Source organism: Temnothorax longispinosus, chromosome 3 (genome assembly GCF_030848805.1).
Source record: "Temnothorax longispinosus isolate EJ_2023e chromosome 3, Tlon_JGU_v1, whole genome shotgun sequence".
Lineage (NCBI taxonomy): Eukaryota > Metazoa > Arthropoda > Insecta > Hymenoptera > Formicidae > Temnothorax > Temnothorax longispinosus.
The window spans coordinates 23,892,147-23,915,188 of NC_092360.1; the positions used below are offsets into that span (position 1 = coordinate 23,892,147).

The following is a 23,042-nucleotide window of genomic DNA, read 5'->3' on the forward strand; positions in this document are numbered from 1 at the left end:
CACATAAATGATACTGATTTATTTCGGCTCTTACGTCGCTTTCTGCTAGTCCTTTTTCAGCTGTCATTCTTGATACACGTTAATACGTTTTAATAAACACGCAATAATAAAACGGACCTTAGACCAAATCATATACACGTGGTTAATAAATTCTCTCTATAGATTTAGCGATACTAAATACGATAGATGGCACCTCGATATCCCCGCGGTATCAAGATTATAATTTTATTAGACATACTTTAAATGACTTTTATCGGTATCTAAATTCCTGGCGCCAACTGATGCAGTCAATAAATATTTATGATATTGATTTATATATATGAAAACATAATTTGCAATCGAGAAACCAATTTATTCTCCCTCCATTATTCATCGATCCGTGTATATCCGGCGTGGCTCGATTAGCGCGGACGTAACGATATATCGATAAAAGTTGCGCGTCTTGGTATCGGGCGAGTTTGTCCCGGTGGATCTGGAATTTGTCCGACAGATCGGAAAATCTATTCAAAAGCTCCTCGTAGCCGCTTCGCGCGAGCGATGTAAAGCACCGATCGTGTAATATTACTTGGTAAACGCCAGCGGGCGGATGAACGAGGGAAACAGGCGGAGGGAGGGAGCGAGGAAATTTGCAAGAAACTATATTTACGGAGTTCGTTCCGGAACATTGACCCACCGGGAGAGAAGTTACACCGATGGAAGCTGGTCGGAGGTGTTCCGGGAGACCGCAGCGGCACAACGGCGGCAGTTTTTCTTTTCTGGTGTACAAGCAAGAAACCTAAACGCTTCTCTAAACGTTCTCGCTCCTTGTTCTGTGCTCCGACAACGGACAGGGATGATGCGCAGCACGATCCTTTTATTTCTGCCGGTTTATTGGATGCCGTGGACGTAAGGACGAAGGATCTAGTCCTTCGTGGGAAGGAACGATGCGATTTCTTTCCGCTTGGACGAAGGAGCGGACAGAAGAAAGAGGAGAGGAGAAGAGAAAAGAGGAAAGAAGAGAGAGAGCGAGAGAGAGAAAGAGGGGGGGGGGAAGAAAGAGAAAGAAAGCTTCTTTCCACCTCGAAACGGCCACAAAGAATATCGAGCCTTTCCGCTCTCTCCCTCTCCTCTGCCGAGATCCGTGCAACTCCAACACACAGGAAGTCCACTTTGACATTGTTCGTAGACTATCGACTGCGCTCACAAAAAGTTGCCTCCTTCACCGGCGAGCAGAGCCCGAGAGATTTTTCGAAAAAGACCTACCTACTGATACATGCGTCACAGCTATCCCATAAGTAATGCCCGATTATTTTGTGAAGTGCGACAGGTTTATGAAACGGAACGAGCGGAATTCAGCCTCCCGAGCACGTCCTCAGATGTTAGCGCGATGGAGAAGGACGATTAACGGGTCCTCATCAAATTCTATAAGACAGCCCGACTGCTGCTTTATTGACCAAATAATGATTATCAGACCAGACTCTCTCTTTTTTCATGCCTCAGCCGATATATCCTTTCATTTGTAGGATTTCTGCGTAAGAACTCTCTGAACATTCCGCGCAACTACGTCAGTCTCATGTACGTTCTTTTTAATTTGTAATACGAGATATATGATTTTCTGGTAGCATCAAGTTTTTCACTAGCAATAAAAAAAGAAAAATATTAAATGCTTCAAAATTCATTCTCGATTGTTTGAATCACGCATCGCAATACACACATCATAATACAATATACTCTGTACTTTTTCATTACAACCCGCGGCAATTAAAAATAGTACGCAGGGTGCAGATCGGTCGCGGCGACGTAATATCAGAAACAGAGCCGTCCAGAAAACTTGGCTTCCCTGTGTAAAAAGCCTATACTTGTGAGTAGAATATTAAACAGGAATTAAAGTAATATTTGTGGAAAAACACCGTTTCAAAAAATAAACACAATAATTAAATCTAAATTACGTGCAATAATGAAAAATAAATCATGACAAAATTAAAAGATATAAAACGAAATAAAATAAAACAAACATTAAACAGTGTGCCTTGGAAATCAATCAATTAAACATTTTGCAGAATCGAATGTATCATCGAAATAAATTGAACAAATATAAATTATCAATCTCCTCTAACGGTGCATGTATGTACATGAATAGAAAAAGTTGAGCCCCACGGCCCCACGTGTGTGTTATATAAGGCACGGTGAACCATCCCAAGCCTTTTTCAAGATAACCTGAAAAAAGTATTAAAGACAACTGAACTTTTGTTTTCGTAGAATTGTAATGCCAAATGTTTGTTACAACGTGCTTCTAACAAATATAGATACGTGTAGAGTAACTTGAACGATATGTTGGGCAAGGTAAATCACTTTATTAATCTTGCGAGAAAATAATTTTCTCGTATTTTAAGGCATATTAATAATAAAATAGTTTATAATAATTATTGTATTATATATAGATTATATTCTAATTTATTATACAAACTCTCTCTAATTTTTATGTTTCGTAATATTATTACGCCTGAAAGACAAAAACAATAGAATATAAAATGCAATACTTTACGTAAAGTATTACACAAACCATCTTAAAATTATCCGACATTGTTATTTTTACCTTTTTATCGTACACAATATAGAAATGTACACCATATGACACTTGGTAAATAGACTACATTGCATCAAGGTCTATGTTAGTTTTACGTGCAACAAAAAGCGACTAAAAAGCTGTGAAGTAGATTGACTGTAAAGTAAAAGTTTGTATACTATAACCTTATGCTGTAAACGACACACACCAAATCTTCAAGTTTAATTTTTAACTTTATGACACCGTGTGCCACGCTGCCGCTTTGTACGTTAGATTAGGGGGCCAGCAGCTAGTAATTCCACTGCTGTCCGCTATTAGGTTGTAACACTTGTTATTCTAGATATCGTGATGATTCACGTTGTCCACATGGTTCGCGTTACTCCAACTTTTTCTATGCTCGCAAATGAGAATACGTTCTGACGCGACATACGGCGCGCGACGCTCCGCAGTGTAAAGACATTACTACATATCTTGATATATGATAAAGCTATCACTCTGTCTACACAAAAAATCACTTGTTACCGTGACCTATTCTTTCTTTACTTCTTTAAACATCTAAGGATTGTAGCGTATATTTAATACGCTTTTCTCGACGATCTCAAAGCTGAATCACCTTTATCGTATTATTATCAATAATGACACAGCGCGCTACGCGTGAAAAAATTTCAGATCGATTGGATTCACCCTCTCGTATCGCTTCGGGAATGAGAAGCGATCGTTTCTCCGCGGTGAAATCTGGGCGTCGGCGTCTAGATAAGGGTAAGAGAAAAAGGAAGAAGAAACGAGAAGGCGAGAGGAGAACGGTGCGGAGAGGAAAGATCGAAGGAGGTAAATTGCCCCGAGATATTTAATCCCGCGGAAAGGCCGAGGGATCTCTCCTTTATTGGCTCGGCGAGTGAGCAACGACGGGCGAGATAAGTTTCCCGTCGGATCGATGGCCAATCGCGTTAAGCGATTTTCGCGCCTCGTTATCCTTTGTTTCCATCCGGTGGACGGTCGACTGCATCTCGTCGACGACGGTATATAGGTACGGTGTACGGCGCGGGCGTCGAAGGCGATGCTCCTTCGTCTTTCGTGACGTCGAAGGATCGATCTGATATCGCGTCACTCGCGCGTTTCTCTCTATCTTTCTCTCTGCCGACGCGAAGAATCGCCGACTTTCACATTCCTCAATGCCAGGGGAAATTACCGAGGGGTAAACTGCGTCCCGGTGAGAGCGATTTCTCCGTCCGTACGAGACGCTATCTTCCGATAGCGACGACGAGATAGCGAGCGAGAAGGATTTTCAATTGAGATACCCCCACGCAACTTTGTATTCGTGAAATCGTTCTCGTCTTTTTCTCTTTCTCCTTTGAGATATTACAAATTAATTAGATATCCCAGAAAGAGGGAAACATCTTTGAGACAGTGTCTAGAAATGTACACTAATTTACAAATTTACAGAAAAATCACATAATTTTGTATAATAAAATATAATAATATCGGAGATATTTGTTCACAGATTTGTACGGAATAATTCTTAAAAGGTCAATATTAATTAATTATTGAGCCTTAAAAACAATCCCTTACATCAACCTTTTTCTTGAAATCATCTAAATAATTTAATTAGTTATTAAAATCTAATTCACTAAAAAGCTGTTTACCTCGATATATCAAACGCTTCATAATTATTCCACTGCCGAAATTTGTCTTGTTACAAGCAATTATAAAAATATGACAATCCATAGTTTATAGTCCAACAAATACTACTATCATCACACATTTATTAAAATTTCTGCGATTGCAGTAATTCCATCATGAAGCGCACAAAGTGAAGACGAAACGAGGATAAGGGTAGCAGCGAGACGACGCGACGCGACGTCGCTTCGACATTATTGTCGTCGTCGTCGTCGTCGTCGTCGTCGTTGTTGCTGTTTTCATCCACCAGCTCCGTCGACACGGAGGAGCCTGAATTAAACTCCATTTTCATAGAGCGCACGCATCGCGATTGAATTGCCACCCGCTTGGCTTTGCGCGCCAAGTGCTTTCGGAAATTAAGCGACATTGTGCCTTAACGAATGGGATTCATGCGAATATGGCCTACGTCCTCCTGCCGAACGGTCCGGAAAATTTGCCCACCAAGACGCAAGAATGGAAGAAAAGTGGCAGCGACCTGGTCGCATCCCCGAATGCGACGGGACTGGGAGTCAATTTCAGGGTTCGTTTACAGCCCTTTCGAGAATAACAGTAGCCTCGGCACGAGGTGCACCTCCACCCCCACAAAATTACCATAAAATTAATTCTTTTAACTCTTTTAATGAGAGATGAAGGCGTGAGTTTATTTGAAAAAGAATATAGAGCCCATTTTTATATATTTTCATCTATAATAATAATTTTGAATAACTCTTATTTAATTATAAAAGCTTTGGGGATGCATTTTTAAGATGTATTGCTTATACATATACGTCTTGTTCATAACGATTTATCATGTAACTTAAGAAAGAAAATATTGCTGTTTACACACGGACGCTAAATATTAGAACCAATACATCTGTAATATGCACGTTCTCCGAAATGTGACACTTAAAATCCCACGTGTGTGCAAATCGTATACTTGTTTATCATGGTTTTTGCAAATCTGTTTTGTATATCTGTTCGACGAGTTTGTATTCCGTTGGCACAAACTCACGACGCGACGCTAGCAATTTATTACCGTTCTCCATAAAGGAGCAAAGCTGTACGGCGGCGAATTCACGGCAAGAAAATGAGAAAATTAATACAAAAGACAGGCAAAGAGGGCACAAAAGTAGGGGTTCGGCGCCGCGGCCGGGGACGGCCAGAAGGGCGAATATTCCTTCGAAGGCGAGGCATTATTGCTTCGGTGGCGAGTTCATGGCGGTTAATGGTGGTGGTGGTTTACGGCGGTGGCCATGGCGGTACCGCCGGTCTCGTACCGGGCAATATCTGGTCAGTCACGTAGACTGACCTCAGCACCGGAGCAATAACGACGCCTCGTCTGGACGTTTCTCCGTCACCGTCATCGCGTACGTGGAGGACGGCGCGGGCGCGGGCGCGTGGCGAGCGGAGGTTGGCGAGCGGTGGTTGCTGTCAGTAGTGTGCTCGTCACATGGAGAACAACGTTCTTTCCTCGGACTTTTTCTTCGGGTGACATTAGGCACGTTACTCGACATAACGCAGCCTCGAACGAACGAACGCACGCGGCTCTCTCGCTGAGTGAGATGAGCTTTACGAGAATGTGAGCGCATCCGAATGGATTATTCATCAAAGCGAATGATAAAATGTCGTGCCGGACAATATATTTCGTCAATCATTAAATTTTTTTCACCGCAATATTACGCGAATCGTAGAAAATTAATAGTTTGAACAGAAAACAGTAGAAACTAAAAAACTGACTTTGTAAATATCAACGTCTCTTCCCCTCCCCTCGCTTTCTTTCCTCGATGAAAGATAATTCCTAAATGAAATATATAAAGTCATCCTTTTCTACTATTTTTTCAAAAATTACAAGGCTCGTATTATTTTAATAAATGGTAACCGGTTAACATTTGACGTATAGTAACGCAAGTCAAAGTCATTTTTTCGTATTTAACATTGATATCGTATGTGTTCTCATTTCGGAATAATATTGCATTTGCAAAGATATTCTTTTTTAAGAAAAAATCGAATAATAGTATCTATACTCTAATTAATAATGTCATATTTTATTCGAGACTACATTGTAACGATTGGTAATATATAATAAGTACTTGCGTGTATGCGAAATAATATACTACATGCGTGATTTCTTTAATGTTACGAGCATTATCATTTAACTTGGCCCAACTCATTCTTATCGCGCGGCATATACCTTTGTCAGCTGCGTGACGTGACTATCACATTAATCACATATATACATACATATAGGTGATGAGAGTTCACAAAGTCTTAAAGTCATAACGAAAGGACTTTTGTGCGATAGATCGGAAAACGATAGAAATATATGTGGCACTCACCGTACATCTTCCCTTCGTCGGAAAGGATGATTTTGCGTCGACCGCATGGCGGATATATGGTAAGAGCTTCCTGAAAGCTCTGTTCGATATCCGGCGACCACACACCCTCCGCGTCCGCTGCCGACAGGTCCTTCTCGTCCTGGAAAATACGATCATCTAATCTAGCATAACCTAAGAAGGATGGATTGCACGTATCTTACATCAGCTAGAGCCCCGACACCCTTAAGGGGGTCGTCTAGTCAAGAGGCTGTTTTTTGGGGGGAATTTTTTGTAAGGAATCATAAGAATACACTTTGTTGAAACTTTTACATCATATTTATTGATATTTGAAGAGTATTTAGAAATTTTTCCAAGTTGATATATGGCCAAGAATCCGCTGTAGAGCGCCCCGACGACAGCTGTGTAAAAAAAACGGTACCCACGATTCCGGATCTCCAGTTCATCCTAAAAAAAAATCCTCTTAATCTGTGGATGTGTGTCTATCGTGTGAACTAGAACCAAATAAAAATATTGAAATTTCAATTTTTGCCAACGTTTTGAAAAAAGTTTCATAATGACGTTTTTTTCAAAACGTTGGCAAAAATTGAAATTTCAATATTTTTATTTGGTTCTAGTTCACACGATAGACACACATCCACAGATTAAGAGGATTTTTTTTTAGGATGAACTGGAGATCCGGAATCGTGGGTACCGTTTTTTTTACACAGCTGTCGTCGGGGCGCTCTACAGCGGATTCTTGGCCATATATCAACTTGGAAAAATTTCTAAATACTCTTCAAATATCAATAAATATGATGTAAAAGTTTCAACAAAGTGTATTCTTATGATTCCTTACAAAAAATTCCCCCCAAAAAACAGCCTCTTGACTAGACGACCCCCTTAATCTCAATAAGGCTCTCACAGAAAAAGATAACACATTCTTGATAATATCGTAAACCAATATAAAAATAATAAAAAAAAAAACAATATTTGTCGACATATACACATATTACATACTATAATTTTTTAATTCAAATTAAAATCCCTATTTGTGCAATTGATCATCATTAATCGTGGAGTACAAATTAACTATTTACGTTTCTGTGTCAAAATTGAATCGTCGACAAAACAGTTTAAGCCAATTCTTTGTGCATTTTTTATATAATCCTGTCAGTGATTTCAATCATAAAATCATATTTTGAAAACAAAGAAACTTTATGAAATATACTATGTATAATAAAAATTAATTATTATCTCAAACTCTTGTAAAGAATAGTATAAGAATAATTTTAATATTTAATAAAACAAAGTTCCATCACTTATTCAACTCCATAATACAAATTTTGCAGGAAAACTTGCATTGACGTGTGTTCCGCTATCGAATTAGCTTTCCAATCAGATTTCAACTTCTTATCAGCTATCAATTTCCGATCAAAAACGTTTTCAATTCCGAGGCAATTCAATCGTGATTCTCGCGCAAACATTCGTCACGTTCGTCACGCGTACGTTTCGTCGCAAGAGAGTGTTCTCGCCGTGATGCATTTCGACGATCTGAGCACGTTCGAGAAAAGTTCATTTATTTGCGATTCCGCCGCTGACCGTGCGCGCGCGCAATTTATCTGCCGCGTCGATCGCGAACGTGGCCGGACCTCGGAGACTTTTCGCCCTCTGAAACAAAGGATCCCCAGCAGCCGCGAAGCCACGCCTGGAACGTGGCCGAGTGAGTGGACTTAACCCTTTCTCTTTCTCTCTCATCGAATCGAGAGAGTATCTCGCGTTTTCGCCTCCGTTTTTCTTTCGCGCCGTCCATCGCATCGAAATCCGCACGGTGTGCTAGGATACCTTCTAGTTCGAAGGGTGACGATGTTGCGCGAATACGCGATACACAGAACCATCTAGTAGTTCGAATAGTACTTCGTTGGACTGGAATTTCTCAACGAATCGAAAACCTCCGTGCCGCGCAAAGAGAGAAACATGTGATCCCCCCTGTTTCACCGTGCCGTGCCGAGAAACAAACGGTTAACCTGGGCGTTTAGATACCGAGAAGTGCGGAAAGGGTGCGAGGAAACAGGCTATCTCTTTTCCGAGAACCCTAGTCACGTTCGCCACGTTCGATATAATATCGTCGAGCACGCGATCCGAAAACGGCAGACTCTCCGTTGATACGAAAAAGTCCTCGATTTGATCTCGGTTCGCGTTGATCAAGGCCTAAGAGTCTAAGAGTAGATCAACTGTGTCTCGTTCGTACAAGTGACTAAAGTTTTCCAACAAAAAAAAGAAACTTTGCGCGCTTATTTCGCTCTCTGTAAACGAATAGAAACAATAAATAATATTGAATAATATATAAAAAACGAGGAGTAAAATGTTAAAATGTCTTTATCTTTGAAGCTTTGAAGTGGCTTCGTACGTCTGACCCAAATAAATCCAATTTGCATGTGCCAAAGTTAACGAATTAACGTTTAAATAATCCCGTGCATTTTTCATCACTTTAATATTCATGATGTTGTCTTACCACAGTAGAATATATTTCCAAATGCAAATAAGTTTTCCAAATAAAACAACCGCGAAAGTGATTTAATTTTGAACCGTGTGATATTTATAGAGATCCAAGTATTGAAATTTCAATGTCGCATAATTCTTTCAAAAAGCTAACTTCTCTCTCGACATCGATATAACTTTGTTATTTAGTTCAAGCTGTAATGTTAATATTAACCGTAAGTTCGATATTAACTTTAGGAACATCAAAGATTATAAAATATTGCTAAATAAACTGTTGTTAAGTTTTATTTTGGCATTACAAAATGCCCTATAAATCCTACATAATAATTTTAATATCATATCTTTTATCTCTCAAATATTTTGGAACTTTTTCTTTGCCAAATGAGTGAGATAGAAAAGTAAGATTTAAACACGAAAGAAACCATGACCGCTCTTTTAACACTAATTGTAAGTTAAAAAACTATTAGAACAATTTTTAAAAATTGCGCACATATCACATCAACTACAAATTTGAATTATATAACAAAAACTAATGACTCACTAACGTCCATTTTTTACAAATTCTGCATACAAATTCTGCATGATACGTACAGCAGTGATAGAAGTAATCGAAAATTGGCGAAAAGTCTTAATCAATTTTTACCGGCTTCCGCAAGTATTAAACCAAGTAACGATTGCACCTACACTTTACAGCGAGAAATTTTGCTTAGCTCAATTTAAGTCTTTGCATAAAATGATGCCGAAAGAATAACGATAAATGTCGGCTCTATACTGACTACTGCGGAAGTTTAAGCGCTGTGTTCTTCCGTGACGTAAGTAAACGCGAGCCGAAAAAGCTCGTCCCTTCGAACTCAGGTTGGCGAGTTAATTGAAATAAAAAAGGGCACCGAGACTACGCTCGCAGTTGTTCTTAATTGGCGACGGCATGGTTGACTTACATCGCTAATTTCGCCAACGTCGAGGTTCTTCGTATCCGAGCCGGAGCCGTTGGCGTCGGGCGGCGGCCCGGAACTCGCGGGGGTCCACGGCGCGGAAATGGTGTCGGCTGCAGCCACCGCACTGCCTGTAACAAAACGGGGGACGAATGCAGTTTATTAACTCCTCTCGGAAAAATCCCAGTCTCAAGCTGTGCTCGCAGTCCAGCTTCGTAAACTGAGTTTACGAGAATGACCTGGATTTATTTTGCGAGACAGAAAGTTATTACTGCCTCTCACAAAATCTATAACCATATAAATAAGCTTTTTTTCGTAAAAGTTGCGTTTAAAGTTGAGCTCGTGACATCGAAAGGATAATGTCGAAACGTATTGATAAAAGTATAAGATAATAAATACGCGAAACGATAACTAAGATTAGTAGAACAGAAAATGATGAAAATGAAAGAATGGAAAAAAAGCAACATTCGGATTATTTTGTTACATCTCTCAGTAGCAAAAAGTGTTTGTAACGTGTATAATAATCTTGGTATGATAATAATAATTCCAATATTAATAATAATATAGATATTAATTAAAATACGGAAAGTGTAAAGAAGACGCTCGTCACGGAATGTAGGGAGGTCTAAGTTCGAACCCCGACTGAGGTGATATTTTTCGCAAAAAATTCTTTACAGTGATTTTAAAGAAAATGCTAATATATATCAGCATCATATCAGATGCTAATATATATTAGCATCAAAAGTTACATCGATTGAGAAAGACTAAAACCTATAGCCGAAACGTTAGGTTAGTAAGTTGGGTTAGTTGTATAACGATTATAATTGACCGAAACCAATGGCCCAAACCTCGTGATAAATAAAGATAGCCAGTTGGGTTGAGTAAAAAATCTTTACGGTTAATTTATTTACTGGCAAAGTAAAAGTTTCTAATTTGATATAATAAAGAAGTATACGAACGAAATTTTTTGATTCGTGACAAGTGTTATCCGCAGTTCCATAATCATTACAGTACACTCTTTCAGGACTTTTTCTGCACATGATTCCTAATTTTATGTGGATTATTGTTTATAATAATGTTCGCTGTAGCATAACGAATTAATAGCTCGTTTTTATTATCCTATTCCTGGAATATTATCCCATCAGATTAGACTCGCCCAGAGAATGTGAAGGTAGAGAAGGAGGCATACGTACGCTGCGCGCGGAGAGGAAGGTGGCGGAAAAATCAGCACGTGAAAAATCGTGGCCGTGCGTGGAGGGGTAAAAGTGAGGCAGAGAGACGGCACTCCGTCGTCGCTCTATACTTGTCGGAGCAACAAGTGTTCGCTGATATCGCGTATCAGTGCCACGGCGGCGGGTGGGGGTAGCTCGTAGGCGGTACACTCCGCCTACCGGGGGTGGAGTGTGTATGTTAAGCCCCCGGAAAAGACCCCTATTCCCCGGCTAGGTTCGTACCACCGGCGGCGGTGCAAATCCCGATCCGTAGCAACAACCACCCCCCGAGCCAAAAGCGGAGCGTGCCCTCCGCAGTCGGCCCCTTTCTCACTCTACCCTGTCTCTCACCCTCTCTATGGCATTCGTCGTGATGACGAAATTCATCGGAGGATCATTCGCGGGGGCCAGCGCGCATGTACCGGCCATTCCACGGCTCAAGAGATGAGAAGGATAATTGTTAATTATACGCAGATATTCGTGTTACGCGTTCCACTTTATGCATTTGGGGAAGAGGCCAAGGGAGAGAAAACTAGGGATTGTTGGGTTTAGTGGGCCTGTACCTGGGTGAGTTGAGGTATCGTTGTTTGCTGAGCGTCTTTTTGCGAGGAGCAAGTCGGTAACGGATAACCTCGAGAAAAATTATTGCGTTGTAATTAATTTGTTATGCAGAATTCGAATGAGAAATTTTCTTTAATGTAGCATGTCGCAAAATATACATATTTCACTTATTAATTAATAAAATTTGTTTTTAGCCATTTTCAAAAAATAAATGTGCGCGATAAATAATCAGTTTCTTATAAATTAAAAAAAATGCTTTTGGATGATATAATTGGAATTGAAGAAGCAAGTGAATGAAAACAATTATATGTCACATTCATTATATACGTAAATTCATCATGTTTACTTCCTCCCACTCATCTAAGCACGTTTTATTTTGCGATCTAAAATCCCTTTCAGTCCCCTTTTTAATCCCTTTCATTCTCCTAACCACTCACGTGTTAAAAAACGCATCGCTATCGCTCTTTATAATACATTTCCTCATGTTATTCTTGTTATAATACTGTATAAATTCTTATAATACTGTAGTATTTTAAAAATACTAGTGTTTCAAAATGTACTGTTGTTTTTTCTGGCTTGTCTCATGAATGAACCGAAGGCGATGCTTCACATAAAGATAGGCAAGCTAACTGTCAGGGATATACGTTTCTCCTGAAAACGCACGGAAGCTAGCAGCAATCATCCGGCGAGTGGTCGCGGCTAACGGCGAACATGCTCATATGCAAGCTGGAAAATGAGCGGTGGCTTAATAGAGACGCGAGATGCGGACGCGTACTCGCGCACGTGCACGTGCACGTGTGCGTGCATATGTGTGTGAATATGTACACGTGCACATGATCTAGCTTGCGTTAGATCGAGCGCGTGACGCTAGAACGGCACAAGACATAGATCATGGTGGATGACTTATGATTGCATTCGGCGCTCTTGCTGGCAACGAAGAAGAGGGGTTGGTGGGGAGGGGGGTGGAGAAGAGAGAATCGAGGTTACCCAGGGGATGGAAATGTTCGGATGAAGGATAGGGTATGACCAGGCCGACCGTGATAGGGTGCAGGAACTTCGAGAGGGAGAACGCCTCTCGCCGGCGAAACCTCGGAATGTCCTGGCCACTACTACGATCGCGCGAGATCGCGGACATATGCGTCCTTCTCCATTATCCGCGCTGTCGCTCGGTGCCAGATATTACGGTGCTAGATTTCCCGGCTCTCGTTGAGTAATGATCGAGTCGCGACAAATTTTCGGCCCGCAAAGAGAGACGGTGGTAATAAGGACGCGCATCGGTCGAATAGGTCGGATTATTCAGTAGATGCTTATTAGGCTCCACCATCAGGAGCCACGACCTAAGACAGCGTTCGATTAATTTTGTTCAACGATCTACAAAATAATATTACGTTCTTTGTGCAGTAGAGTTCTTTCTGATGCTTGGAAAATATTTCAAATTCATATATCGATCGTTTATACTTATACATATAAATACAAATACTTATAAACGTCGTAATAATTAAAATAAACAAAAATAGATGCACGTGTGAGGCAATCTGTTTTAGGCAAATGCATATATATTTTTGTACTTCTTTATAAATACAATTGCAGTGTATTATTAATCTTTCTCTCCAAGAATCTATTTTTTAACTTAAACAAACCAGAAGACTTCTATATAATTCTCCATCTTGAAATATCAAAAAATATTAGTGCGTACTTACATAGCAGAAGAAAATATGTTAAACGTTACGTACACATCTGGATAAAACTTCCTAATTTTGTTACTGCTTTATTGAACTAATTAATTCAGTTGTTAAATTGTTGAATCTGGCTGAGGTTCTATACTAAAATAAGAATTATGATAATGCAAAACATCCAACGTGTAGAGATTGCAGCAGCGCGACGAATGTAGAAACTTTTGAGCGACAAAGGCAGATATTATGGGATATTGTGGACATTTGCGAGAATGTTCATCTTTCACCCTGTTTTTCTACGTTTTTGTACATTTTTGTACGTTTTTGTACGTTTGCTTTTGAACAATATTGTGTGTGTGTGCAGTAAATCCCTGAAGCTCTTGGAAACTCGACATGGTATGATTCTCGTTAAACAGGATTATTTGATTATTGTTTTATCAACGTGAGATAATCTCGGTATTTTTAGAATAAATAGAATGAGATCAAAATATCGAAAGCCCTGCAGTATTCTTGGGACATTTAAAAGTGTTATAACGGAAAAAATGTCGAAACAAAATACGAATGACTTTTTAACTCTACATCATCTCTGTGCATTTCAATGAAAGATGGTAAAAATCACGCAAATCTCGCAGAATTGTTCAACAATTTGAATACTTTGAATAGCCTTCTTCGCGACGTCGCCATCGAGAACGTCATATCGGAGGCGCAGAGAAAATGTTCTTGCTGTTTTATCCTTGAGCCACATACTGACATACAGATGCATGGCATGTATCGGTTGCGGGGGACTCTACCGGGGTCCGGGATGAGGTAGTAAATGCCGTATTCGCGGTGGTAGTAGTAGCGTGGCACTGGCTAAGCTGTAAATTTGGCGTATAACCATTCGGGGGTGTCCCTGGTCGAGTCCTCTGTCTCTATCTATCTCTCTCTTCCTCGTCCTCCCGCTTTTCGGAGGTAGTCGACGAGAGGGGGTGGGTGGCAGGCAGGGGAGTGAGACAGGAGACGGGGGTCGTAGAAGCATTCATAGCAGGAACCAGAGGGTGGCTTCGGTGGAATGCGTCCCGTTTAATATCGCGGAACATTATATATCGCCTCTCTTGTCCCTACGTTGCCCGTGTTGAACGCCCGTGTATAACGCGTACGAACACACCCTCGCTGGCGCATACACGTACGCGTGACGACACCTAGCCGCTTAATCGCCACCGCGAATGTCCGATAACACACTCGCGAGCCTCTCGGACCTTTTCATAACGCCGACGGATCTTCCGCGAACCATTGACGGAGTTATTTATCACTAATCGTACGAAAGTGGAAAGATCCAATTCAGCCTGTCGGCAACTTCGGCACTTGTCTTAATCCTTTAATCCTCTAAAGTAAAAGTGCGTCTAAAGAGGCTGCACTTGACATTGACTTTGCATTGTAAGAAAAAATGTGAGGGATTATACATATAATCTTAAAGACATGATTGTGCGTTGGTGAAAATTGAAATTAATAAAAACTCTAAGAAGCAATAAAATGTGCGCTACATAAATCTGTTTCTAAAATTAGTGAAGACTGTTGGGCTCACCCGTTTAATTAACAACATCTCGAAAATCTGTTGGTCGGGATTTTTATATTTTCAATCGCTTTAAGATGCAGAAACTGTTAACAATTCCAAGTTTTCACCAAGGAGAGATCTATTTCAAGCTAACTTTCAAATAGTTGAAAGAGTTCAAAGAAAGAAACTCCGAGATGACACACGCCACGTATATATTTCAACGTATTCGACCGCGAATATTGCCGAATAACAAATCGCAAAATTACCGTAAAATCGTTCCGTGCACGGAAAGAACAATTTTGCTCAAGTATTTAAAAATTTAGCTATATAGATACAGATCTGAAAATAATTTTGTTGCACCATCAAAATAATTATAGTAGGTTGCTGAAGTATGATGATAATGCTGAAAATTTTTTTGACATTTTAGCAATCAGTTTGAGTATTCTACATAGATAATTATTTTTATGGTCCAACACAATTATTTTCAGATCTGTATCTAGCTAAATTTTTAGATACTTGAGCAAAACCGTTCTTTCCGTATAGACATTCAAAATTACATTATAACAGAAGCTACAAGCATTTTTATATCGTCGTAACGAGATTTAGCTTTCGCGCGAAATTTCTGAGGAAAATTAATTATCATCTCGATGCTAGTCGCGAGTTATCGTGCCGTAAAATTTATTAAGAGACGATGCGTCCCGTGCAACCCGCGCGCGCGGTGTTCCCGCCTTTTATGCGAGCCATTAAGAATTCTAATCGGTTCTGGCACGAGCCACGTCTCGATATTATCGAACGATTATACGCGGTGCTGCCTCGGTGTAAAGTAAAAGGTTCGTGAGAGCCTGCGCTCGCGATATAATCGACTTTATAAATCGACCGCGACGAATCAGTCTTAATCGCCGCGCCCGTTGTACGGTTTAGATAAAATATCGCGTTAAACGGCGTAAAGGCACGAGCCGTTGAGACGACGATTACGCGCAAAGTTATTGCGCCACGTTAGTGCATTCGTGATCTAAACAACACGAGGCAAAGCGCCGAATACAAGATGGTTAAGTAAAATGGATGCTCAAGTAGATTTATTAAAAGGTGATGTCTTTAATTCAATTATATTTCGCGCGACCCAGCGAAATCTTATATCAACACTCATCACGAACGTATATAATATTCTTATCACGTAATCAATCTTCATTACTTCAGTTTCGGCCATAAAGTGGACTTGGTTCACATACAACTAAAACACACTCTATCCTTTCACACAACCTCAACATCATTGATCCCATCTGCCTTTTCTAGATTGATCTACCTGCTTCTTTCTCCTTCTACACGTGTTTCAACACATTTCCTTTTATTCCATCTAATTCGTCGTTATATATTTTGTCTATTATTTCTTTCCTATTTCTCCCCAATTCTATAAACCATAAACCAATTTTTGGTATGTTCACAATCTCCTACATACTTAATGACTGATGTTGTCCTTACCTTGTCTGCAGAATACACATAACGTTTCCTCTCCCTCTAACCAATACTTATTACCTTTCTCCATATTACCTTACATCTCATTCTTATCAACGCTCTTACATTATCTGCCATATTAAACTTTTCTAAATTTTCCCTCTTTAAATACCTGAGTCCACATTCAACATTACATACAATTCTATTATACTTTATATCTTCTATTATATATTCTTATTAAGAAAGTACAAATATTTCTAGGCTTTAATTATGAGAATTTATTTTTCATGTATCATTTTAGAATTGAGGATCGTAACAAAAATTTACGATATAAAAGACACATCAGATACGCGCGTGTTTCCTACTTTGTACATTAGTTCACTGGTCGATGAAACGGCCAAGTACCAATTTCATCGATAAATGAATCAACGAGTTCTCGCGTAAAGCCGAGCCCGATTTCTTTGTCGTCGGCCGAGTCGAGTGATGAAAAACTCGCCCAGCAGCCACAGGTGCGCGTTTATTCGAGACGCGCACGGTAGTGATTAATCTCCGCATGGTTAAATGAAAAACAGCGCGCTCAATTCGCTCGCATCATGCTCTCGTATGTACGTATTTACTCGTGCGAGAGCGCCGAGCACCGAGTGCGGTGAATCATCTGCCTCCCCGTATTTGGAGCCGGAACAATTGAAAAGAAAACCAGAGTACGCGGTGCAACGTATGCACGGCGGCGCGGCGGAGAGGGACGAAGTAAAAGTGGGGAAAAATAATAAACGCACTTGAAGCTTTTCGCGATTAATAGCGCGTGTTGGTAAGAGGGATGTATAGGGGAATCGCGCGGAAAATATTGGCAGATCCCGGAGCCAGAGAGAAAAGCAAAACAATGCGATATTCTCTCGAGTAACGGTGTCCCTCTTTAATTCTTAACGAACAGAAAAAAAATACGGTAAATCCGCGCGGGCTTTATTGGCCGCGGGCGCGCTCGCTCGCGCAACACACCCTGATATGCGTACAATACGTATCAGAGGGATGCATCCCTGCAAAGAACGGATCTCCGCGAGGCAACATGGTAGAAATCGCAACAAACGCCAGCCACTTTCGCAAACACTTCAATTAGCAGCGAGTCTCGATAAAGTTTTTCCACGATCAACGCGTGGGTTGCTTTTTTCCGTCGAACGCGCATCGCCCTGGTCGACGACGAGTTGCCTATTATGCACGGGTAAAAATCGTGGCATGGGACGTGTCAGTCATCAGTCATTGAAACGGTGACTTGGCTCTCTAAGACCGAAATGCACGCTCGTTAGATTCCCAAAGTGAATTTAAACAGGATAATTCTGTCGAAAGATTTCCCGCGGAAATCTTTCCAGGAAGATCCATGAAAAATAACGATTCGACACCGTCGACTCCTGCACGAAATCTTTGGCATGAATATTCAACGCTGTCGTTTGCGCGGGTAAATCACAGAAATAATTCGACCGATAATAATTGTCGACGGCTATCGCTTTGCATTTTACAAGCCGCTCGTTCGATACGTACGAGTAAAATAATTTGTAAAGATTACGCGAGAAAATTATGTCGCGATCTCGTTAAGAGTATAAACCGAGAATATATACATAAATCGGACGCGATTTGGGCCGCGCTCGGGCTGCAACGTTCATCGTATTGTCGCTCGCAATTAGAGGGATTAATTTACATACTGCGGGATTAACCATTCGACCATGAATTATTCAGGGCTATGCTAATGCGCCGGCTCCGAATTGAAGTCAATAATTGAATGCTCTTCGAGAATAAGGACAGGGAGCCGTGTCTCGGTCTCACCGTCCCGCATCCCCGGGAACCAAGGAGCATTAACCGCATTATATTCGACATTCGTATAGAAAACGAGAGCTCGCACGTAAAGCGAAAATTACTAACCACTCGCGAAACTTACGGGCCGCGTATTGTAACGCGCGCTATTTACTTTCGTGACGACGGCGAACGTGCCCGTAGACTGAAAAATTTATTATACGGCGCTCTGTCCGCACATAATGCACCAATAATACCTTTTTATTGCAAATTTTGTGGTCCATTTGGCATTAATCTTTTCTCAAAAAAAAAAATGTCAAGGCAAGTCGATAATTTGCGTTATCGCATAAAAACAATAAATATCTATACTATACGTGAGTTATCTTCAGAGTTAGTGACAATACGAGTGAATACGTGACAGAACCTTCATAATTTAATTTAAAAATTAACTAGAAATGATCGAAACTAAATATTTCAAAGGATACACGTGCAAGAACATTTTGCAAGAAGAGATAGTCGAGATATAGTCTTGAATTCGATCGACACGTTCTTATTAAGGAATAACGAAATATAGGGCATTCAGAGATCTGTTAAAAGCTAATGTAAACGACGTAGGTATACAATCGTTATTCTCGATCGCGTCGCAAATAATCGCGATGTAATTTCGCTACCTTCTTTATCTTTTATTACATTAAAGTTAGCACCGAAATAATCGCCCGCACCGTCGCAAAATAATTGGCGAGGAGCGCTCAAATTGGAGCGAGCGCGAGCGGTAGGATTAATATCGGATCCTCGCGCGGTTCGCGTAATTGCATTAGCTCGCGTCTGCCGCGTGTGTACGCGTCGCGGCGAGAGTTAATACGATTTTAATGACGAATAATGCAATCTTCCGTCAAAAACCGCAGGGACATCGCCGGCGTACTTAATAAGCTCTTGAGACTTGAGACGAGAAGACGTGGAGAAAACGAATACTGAGGTTTCTTGTGTGCCAGGCAAACATGGCGATGAATAGCGAGCGGGGAGCTTGAGAGCGTGCGAAGAAGCAGGGAAATCGTTGAGAGGGTAGTGTCAAGGAAGCATGAAGATGACGAGTATCGAAGATATGAAGGCGACGACAAAATGGAGAGATGTTGGTAAAACGCTGCAAAACTTTGGAATACAAAGTTGGAATTCTAAGGGAACGTGGCCCGGATTACTTCATTCATTCGCTACGTCTCATTGTCAGCTGTACTCTAAAGCTCCGCTAGAGTTTTGTCATTCCCTTGCGTTGAAAAAAAAGCGTTCAATCGGCATAAACGTCACATATCACGTATTTAAATTTAAAACATTTATATATTATCAACATATAAACTGATTGGCCTATACATATTGCCGCATCTATTATTCATAGAAATTATTATCCAATAGTTAACTGAAAAGCGTTAGAATTAATCCTTCATCGGTAGTTTCTCGGTTCTCCTTGGCTGCAACACCCGATCGATAATTTCGCGATCTGTTACCGTCGAGGTAATCAAGTTGACTCGTCTTCCTTCCATCCACCTCCTTCAGCCTTCATCCTTGAGTTTCCGTCGCTGTCAAGCCAGTCCAACAGCTGATTCTCTTCGGTCCCGTGGGAGAAACATTATCCATGGTGTTGATTTACAGTTTCCGATGCAACGAGTGACAATGAGGAGAAACTCGAGGATAATACAACTAAGGCAGGAATAGAACAAGAACAAAAGCGAAGGAGTTGTGCTCTCTCTCCTGCCTCTCTCCATGCTCGAGAGTATCGAAACTCTCCTCGTTTTCAGAGGCTAGTTCGGCGAGTCCGTAGAAGCCGTCGATCGAGCGTGTAGCGTTTCTTCGCTCTTCTCCCGCTCTTCGCATTCGTCGACAAGACAGCTGCCGGTGAGGCCAACAACCGGTTCCCGCATCTTTCTCTCTCCTCGCCTCTTTTCTTCCGACCTTCCCTCCCATCCGTTTTACGTCATTCTGGTCTGGTGTCGATGCACCGGGGAAAAAGGGAAAAAACGATCAAGAGGCATGACAAAGCGGCTGCCGGCGGCACCTCTCGTCGATTCGGATCACGATTCACGAGCGGCGGCAGATTATCGTCCAGTAGGATCCTGCGAAGATTGTTGTTTAGTTTCGTACAACGAAATGGTCCTATAAGAGATCGGTTCCTTACAGTATACAGATCGATGCACTTTTGCGATCAATTTTTGTAAAAACTTCTTTACGAAAGACATTGAATCAATCTTTCATAATGATACAATAACACGATTTTTCATGTTTATACGCGAAATGTATAAGTTCAGACGTATTATCGACTCTCAATTACAGTCAAATACAGAATATATATGTAAACGAACAACAGAATATATATTATATAAAATTGATAAATTGTTTGCTTCCAGCACAAAATAAAAATATCATAACCTACATAACCTATATAAAAAATAGTAACATTTTGAAAGTGACGTGTGATGATATCTCAATCTCATCAAGCAGTTGCATATTTCATGTAGAAAAACACAGACAGAATTATCAAGCTAGCAATATCGCCGGCACGGTGCAACGGACGAAGAAATTCGTCTTATTAAGAAGTTCATTATTTTAACGACCCTCGAGCAACGATGTATCCACCGAAAGGGACGGGAGAGGAAGGGACGAGTCGACGAGAAGCCGTATATAGAGGGGCACGGTGAATATTTATCAGCCAATATTGGGCCTTATACTCCCTCGAGAGGGGGGCAAAAGAGCGCGTGGATGCACCGTTAATCGATTTGCATAAGATCGCCGTTTCGTTTCGTGGCTACGTCTCCCAGCGTTGCGCACGGATACTTATAGGCAGGCGGCTGGACGGGCGGGAGGAAGAGAGAGAAGGCGCGCAGTCTGCCGATATGAAAGTCGATACGCGGTATAATTCGCGTAATTACGCGGGTGCATATTACGCACCGGCGATACTCTGGCACCGGCCAGACTTTGTAAAGTCGCGTATGCGCGGGAAGGGGAAGGAAGAAGGAGTTACGAACCAAGTGACACAAACGCTCCCGCGGCGGTAATTGGCTTCGTCCGATTAAGAGTCTTTTCCTCTCTCTTAAGCCTCAGATATTAAGACCGTATACCTATAATTTCATCGTGCCTTTGCCGAGATTTTGTCTAAATATATAGAAAAATGCACTTTATGCCTGCACGTGCCAACTTTTTTTTATTGTTGTGGAAATTATTTTCATATACCTATAGCAGAGACTGAAATTGATCCGTTCGTCAAAGAACTCTGATCCCAATATTATAAACGCGTGGAAATAATTTCTACAATACATATATTTCTGTTGTTTACCAAAGCATTTTCTAAAAAATTTTACAGTACTGAAAACTGGTTCCAACTCAACGAACGTATTACCGCGTTTAATCTCAGATATTTCTTTCTGATTCAAAATTATATCACGTCGATTCACCTAGTCATATAGATTTCTTAATGTGCCGAGTTTCTCACGCGTCCAAAAACGAGCCGTGTCTCATTTTCTTTCTTTTCGCAAATTAGAGAGTGAGCGGCGAAGCACGCGCGTTGCGCGAGTTAACGATACGCGATACGCAAACACGATCACTATTTTATGCTATACGATTATTACCGTAATTTCTTACGTAACAAAACATTTCCGTCGGTCATGCTAACGAATAGTTAATTCCGGATAGATTATTTTGAGATGCAGCAAGAATCAATAAAGTTCGCGCTTCAATGAACGCGAGCGCTGATCTCCTGCAACACTTGACTGAGGGTGAGCGAACTCATTGTCTCAAATATGCAGCAAGAATGCAAAAACAGCGAATGCATATAATCCAGAAAAGCAAGAGCAAGATGGAATGTTTGTCCTAAATGCGTAAATAAACTTGAAATCTTTAACATCTAAATAAAAAAAAATATATATATATATGTATACACACACGAGATATAACCATCACAGATTTGATGAGAATATGTTGATGTTGTTGCAAATCTTATAGAAGCAGAAAAAAACTGAGATTTTGACAAGTAAATAAAATTCTGTCAAGGTAAAAGCTTCTTGCGATTATAAATACGGTTAAAGATTTTTATAAATACACAATTTTGTTCCATGTATATATAAAATATCCTTCTAAATTACATCGATTTAAATCCCAGTAAAAGTTTCAAAGACTATTATTCTCGCTATTAATCTCGGCGAACGCGATCGTATATTAGCCCAACACTCGACTATATCTTACGTTCCCACACGCACCCTGATTCGAGGAAATTGAATCGAAACGGAAATGCTTCTTCAGTTACAATATATGCTACTCGCGGATGTTTTAGGTAACACACAGCTAGGCAATCCTGGCGGTAGCATGCCGCAGCCGCATCTCAGGAGGATCATTTAACCGAGATAATTGCCAAACATTGTTCACCTTGTTAGCCGTTGCTGCTCGGCTGGCAAACTTGAGCGAGTTAATAAGCAACACGCTGGGACGACGGCGACGACTATAACGACGACGATGACTATAGAGGCGGCAATAGGTGCCAAGGCAGAGGCCTGAGCACCGAACCGTGTGTAAATTAGCGTCTTCAATTTGTAGCCGATCGTCCTGACTGCGTTATGAAGGTTGCGTGTGCAACCATGAAAAGTGACGTCTTACTCACTTTCATCTTATTGCGGTGTTATTCGCGGCGTCCTTGCTTAATTTAAACGTAAATTCTTCTCTTAGGATATTTATTATATTATACGTACTTTTTATGTTTTTCTTGTTAAGCAGTGTTCTCTGATTTTAAAAACTTGCTCGTTTAAAATGGGAAAAAAAACTTATCCAGTGTTCAAAATCATGATAATTTTCCAGTCTTCCGGCAGATACAATAAATGCATTGAAACTATTGACTAGTAATGCG

General features: G+C 40.7%; 2 protein-coding genes across 6 annotated transcripts in view; one reads left to right on the plus strand and one right to left on the minus strand.

Moving 5' to 3' along the window:
- Positions 1-23,042, plus strand: part of LOC139810695 (uncharacterized) — a 163,103-nt gene that overhangs the window by 43,867 nt on the left and 96,194 nt on the right. The window lies entirely within an intron of this gene.
- Scalloped (TEA domain transcription factor 1 homolog scalloped) overlaps positions 1-23,042 on the minus strand; it is a 166,016-nt gene that overhangs the window by 40,196 nt on the left and 102,778 nt on the right. For all 5 annotated transcript variants that reach the window (XM_071774455.1, XM_071774456.1, XM_071774457.1 and 2 more), the window contains 2 exons: positions 9,954-10,078; positions 6,538-6,676 (listed from right to left, as the gene is read on the minus strand). In XM_071774455.1, the coding sequence (XP_071630556.1) occupies positions 6,538-6,676; positions 9,954-10,078 (264 nt within the window). The remainder of the gene's footprint in view (positions 1-6,537; positions 6,677-9,953; positions 10,079-23,042) is intronic.